At 53.1% G+C, this 4,748-nt stretch overlaps 1 protein-coding gene across 1 annotated transcript; it reads left to right on the forward strand.

Moving 5' to 3' along the window:
- The first annotated feature begins 253 nt into the window (after window positions 1-253).
- On the forward strand, window positions 254-3,483 carry SIX3 (SIX homeobox 3). Its single transcript, XM_031045082.2, has 2 exons — window positions 254-1,026; window positions 3,265-3,483. The coding sequence occupies exons 1-2, from the start codon at window positions 272-274 to the stop codon at window positions 3,455-3,457; spliced, it is 948 nt and encodes a 315-aa protein (XP_030900942.2). The 5' UTR covers window positions 254-271; the 3' UTR covers window positions 3,458-3,483.
- The last annotated feature ends 1,265 nt before the right edge of the window (window positions 3,484-4,748 follow it).

The raw sequence follows: 4,748 nt of genomic DNA on the forward strand, positions 1-4,748 counted from the left end.
CGGCGCGGGGCCGGGTGCGTGTGAGTGCGCGTGTGTGTGCGTGTGTGTGCGCGCGTGAGCGAGCGCGTGTGCGTGCGAGTGAGTGTGAGCGCGTGTGTGTGCGTGTGTGTGTGTGTGCCTGTGTGTGTGTGTGCGAGCCCCCGTGCCTCTATGTGGCTGTGTGTGCGTGTGCGGGTGTGGATGCGTGCGCGGTGCGTGTGCCCTTTCCTCCCTTCTTCCTCCCTTTCTTTCTTTTCTCCTTGATTCGTCTCCCCCTCTCCCCGGTCATCCCATGGTGTTCAGGTCCCCGCTAGAGCTTTATCCCACCCATTTCTTCTTGCCAAACTTCGCCGCCGACCCGCACCACCGCTCCCTCCTTCTCGCCAGCGGCGGCAGCGGCAGCGGCTCGGGCTGCAGCCCCGGTGCCGGCGGCGGTGGAGGCGGCAGCTCCCGGGCACCCCACGAAGAGTTGTCAATGTTTCAGCTGCCCACACTCAACTTCTCCCCGGAGCAAGTGGCCAGCGTCTGCGAGACGCTGGAGGAGACTGGAGACATAGAAAGGCTGGGGAGGTTCCTCTGGTCGCTGCCGGTGGCGCCGGGGGCATGCGAGGCCATCAACAAGCACGAGTCCATCCTCCGCGCCCGGGCGGTGGTGGCCTTCCACACGGGCAACTTCCGAGACCTCTACCACATCCTGGAGAACCACAAATTCACCAAGGAGTCCCACGGCAAGTTGCAGGCCATGTGGCTCGAAGCGCACTACCAGGAGGCCGAGAAGCTAAGGGGTCGCCCGCTGGGGCCGGTTGATAAATACAGGGTGAGGAAGAAGTTTCCGCTGCCCAGGACCATTTGGGATGGCGAGCAGAAGACGCACTGCTTCAAGGAGAGGACTCGCAGCCTCCTGAGGGAGTGGTACCTGCAGGACCCTTACCCCAACCCCAGCAAGAAAAGGGAACTGGCTCAGGCCACGGGGCTCACCCCAACGCAAGTAGGCAACTGGTTCAAAAACCGAAGGCAAAGAGACAGAGCGGCGGCGGCTAAAAACAGGTCAGTGGGCTGCGGAGCCCTGCTCCGGGCTGGGGGCGAGGCGGGCGGCGGGGCACCGCGGACGGCAGCGCACTTCTGCCTCTCCTTCCTGCTCCTGCTTCTCTCCATCCCTGCCACCGGGAGAAAAACAGTCCCCGCGCCGGGCGGGCAGGTCCCTTCCCGGGAGCCGCAAGGATGCAAAGGAGGCAGGCACGGCACAAAGTTGCCTGGCAGGGCTCCCCACAGTCTTCTGGGGTGCGGGCAGGGCAGGGGCTCACCCGCGGGCGTGGGCAGCTCGGGATGTGTGTGCGGGGAGCAGCTGCGGAGCAGCTCCCGGCTTCCCATCCCCGCTTCCCTCCGTCCCTCCGTCCCCGCAGCGGCTGCCGACCCCGGTGTAGCTCTCGGCTGCCCGGGACCGGCGTCTGGCCTTGCTGTGGTGCGGTTCCGGCGCCGAAGGGCCGCGGCGGGCGGCGCAGGTCAGAGCGGGTCCTTGCAGAGAGGGCGGCTCCGCTCCAATTGTCCCCGCTCCTCCGCCTGCGCGGCTGGACCAGCACACGCAGAGCCCTGAGCCCTTTGGTTTAGTGAGAAAAGGGGAAAAAAGCCCTGGGGAGATCGGAAAACCTCTCTTTTTCCCCATCCCCATTTCTCTGTTTAAACCACATGGCGACCTGGCCCTCTGGTCCTGCGTTTCCTGTGCATTTACATTGCTTTTATATGCGTGTCTCTCGGCGTCTTTCATTTTTTATTTTTTATTTTTAAATTTTGACTTTGCCGTGATAAAAAAAGACTTATTTCTTCCTTGCATTTTAATTTTTATCTGTAAAAGTTATTTTGCAAATGAAAATGGACTCTTAATCCGGCTTGACACGGTTCTATTTTAATTTAAGTTTGGCTAACACTGTAAGCGCGTAAACAAAACTTCTTGTTCTTGTAAATGCTGTTTCTTAAATTCCTCCTAATTATAGCACTGGTGCTATTGATTTAAGGTTCTGGAGGAGAAATGCAACCTAAAAGTGCTTCGCCATTTAATTTCCATTAAATGGAAAACAGATCAGCTTAGGACTGTAAATAAACAGAAGTTGCCTACGGATGCTTTTGTTGACTCAACGCTGTTGACAGCAAATGAATGCACAGGGAATTGTAATTGGAGGAAAAATGAAAGAGGCTGAAATTAGACAACTTAAAATAATGAGAAATGTAGAATAAAATGGCTACATTTTTTATGATCTTTGCGGGCAGTTAAACAGAAAATACCCCGGTGAGAAGCAGTTGGGAGAAGAGTGTGTTTTGATTCACCCTGGCAGTACTAGGCGGTGGAGGCTGTGTCTGGGTACTCAGTTCATGACTTTTAGCTCTTACCCTCGAATTGGACTTTCTTTGGGTTTCGAGAGGAATAAACGGGCTCAGGGGAATGTCCCCAACACGTTAGGAAACCTAAAAAATATTTATTGCCTCTTAAAAAATTTAACTGTTCAATAACAATGTACTCTGAAGTGCTGAGTGTGAAAGGACGAGCACTTGAAAGCTAATTTCGGATTTTAGATGGAAAAAAAAGACTTAAATTTCGACCGGAGCAATGCGCTGTGTTCCACCATCGCCCTTTCTTATTGTGTTTCATTCCCAGCACTGCGTCCCCGGGACAGGACCGTCCTCAGTCCTGCCGCCGACCCCAGGGTATTTATCAGTGCACTGGAGAATATGTAGTCAGATATTCGCAAGAGAACAGGATGAGGTTCCGGTACCTGCTTCCCTGCTACCGACCGGCCCTCTCAGCTCTCTTTCTGCGGTGGCCCCGTGTTTGAGGAGCTCCCGGTTTGCTCCGAGGCCCGCGGGATGAACGCCTCTCCGGGAAAGGGAAAGCGCTGCTCGCGTTTTCCAAACCAGGGGCCGGGAACCGCTTCTCCCTGCTCTTCCCGGCCCTGTTCAACACGATAACCTTCTCGCTGTGTATACACTGGGTGCCCCCCCCCCTCCTTTTTGGCTGTGGCCCCGGTCCCGGCCCAGCAGCGCGGAGGATCCCCAGGGCCCGCAGCGAGGGAAACGCGGCCCCGCACGGCTTGGCCCGACCGCTGCTCCGGCGCTCTGCGGGCCGCTGCGGAAAGGCGACTGGGCCGGTGGTTCTGCTCCGGACAGGCCCTGCGCTGTCCCCGGTCGGGCGGGCTCGGGGCCGGGCGGGCGCCGTGCTCCCGGCAGCTGCGGCAGCGACGGCCGGTGTTTCAGCGGGGCTGTGCTGTTGTTTTGTCTCCCGGCGCGCTGCAGGCTCCAGCACCAGGCGATAGGACAGAGCGGCATGCGGTCGCTGGCAGAGCCCGGCTGCCCGACCCACAGCTCGGCCGAGTCTCCGTCCACGGCTGCCAGCCCGACCACCAGCGTCTCCAGCCTGACAGAAAGAGCCGAGACGGGCACCTCCATCCTCTCGGTAACCTCCAGCGACTCGGAATGTGATGTATGATATCGAAAAACAAACAAACAAACAAAAATATTCCAAATCCAAACAGCCAAGCACCCTCTCCCCGACCCGAGCAAAACAAACCGAGACAACCCAGGATGAGGACACACACCCGCACGCACGCACACACACAGCCAGGAGGAAAGCAAAGGCCAAACCCGACCCAAACATAATAGCAAACAAACAGACAGGGCTCAGAGAATCCACCACCACCACCGGCAGCCAACACCACCACCAAGAGATGGAGCTAAAACTTCAACAGTCACAAACGCTGGTGCTGCAGCGGGAGGGGGGGGGTGGGGGGGGCCGGGAAAGAATAATTATTATATATAGAAAAAGAAAAAAAAAAAGGAAAAAAAAAGCAAAGCAAAAGTGACAATTGTATTCTTTTTAGGACAAGCACGATTTCTCCTTTGCGCTTTTCCATGGACGCATTTCACCCACTTGCATGATGATGATGATTAAATTTGTATCTGGGAAAAAATATTCTCTATAGTCAAGGAAAAACAAACAGAAACCAGAAAAAACAAACGCAAACTCCCACCGAATTTGTACAAAAATAAAAAAAAAATGAAAAAAAAAAGATTAAAAAAGAACTCCTTGAAGAGGGAAATAACAAATGTTTATCGCTTTTTTGTTGGTCCTATTTCTCTCTCTTTCTCTCCCCCTCTCCCTTTCTCTCTGTTTGTTATTTTCTTTCTTGGTTTTTTTTTCCAAGTCCAAGTGATGGTCCAGCCAAGATGCAATTCTCTGTTAATATTTTTTGTTCAGCAGACAATCATTTTATTCGTAAGCACCTTTTTTTCTACACTTCTGTCACTGCCTGTGTGGGTACTGGTTATAAATGTGGAAAAAGAATAGTTATGACTGTAACAGATTTTTATTTTTATTTCAAAATTTTATATGAATTATGTATATCTTAATGATGCGGTCATTTTCCCAGTTTGTAATATATGTGTAGAAATGCTTGTATATGATATTTGCGCTCCTCTTTCTTTCCCCCTCCCTCCCCCCCCCCCCGCTCTGTCTATCTCCCTCCCACCCTTTCTCCCTCTCTCCTTTTTATTTTCCTTGACTCGGTGTTCCTTGCACAAACTTAGCTGTCAAGAGCTGACGTGCTAGGTTTTCAAAAGGGACCTCAGCGATAGAAAAAAAAAAGAAAAGAAAAAGGAAAAAAAAACCAAAAAAAGGAAAGAAAAGGAAAAAAAAAAGCTTAGGGTGCAACTGTAGTTATCTTATGCAAAAGCTATTTTGAGTATTTCATAGCAGCTTTGGGGGGTCTCTTCTTAAACTC

Source organism: Melopsittacus undulatus, chromosome 3, assembly GCF_012275295.1.
Source record: "Melopsittacus undulatus isolate bMelUnd1 chromosome 3, bMelUnd1.mat.Z, whole genome shotgun sequence".
NCBI classification, from domain to species: domain Eukaryota; kingdom Metazoa; phylum Chordata; class Aves; order Psittaciformes; family Psittaculidae; genus Melopsittacus; species Melopsittacus undulatus.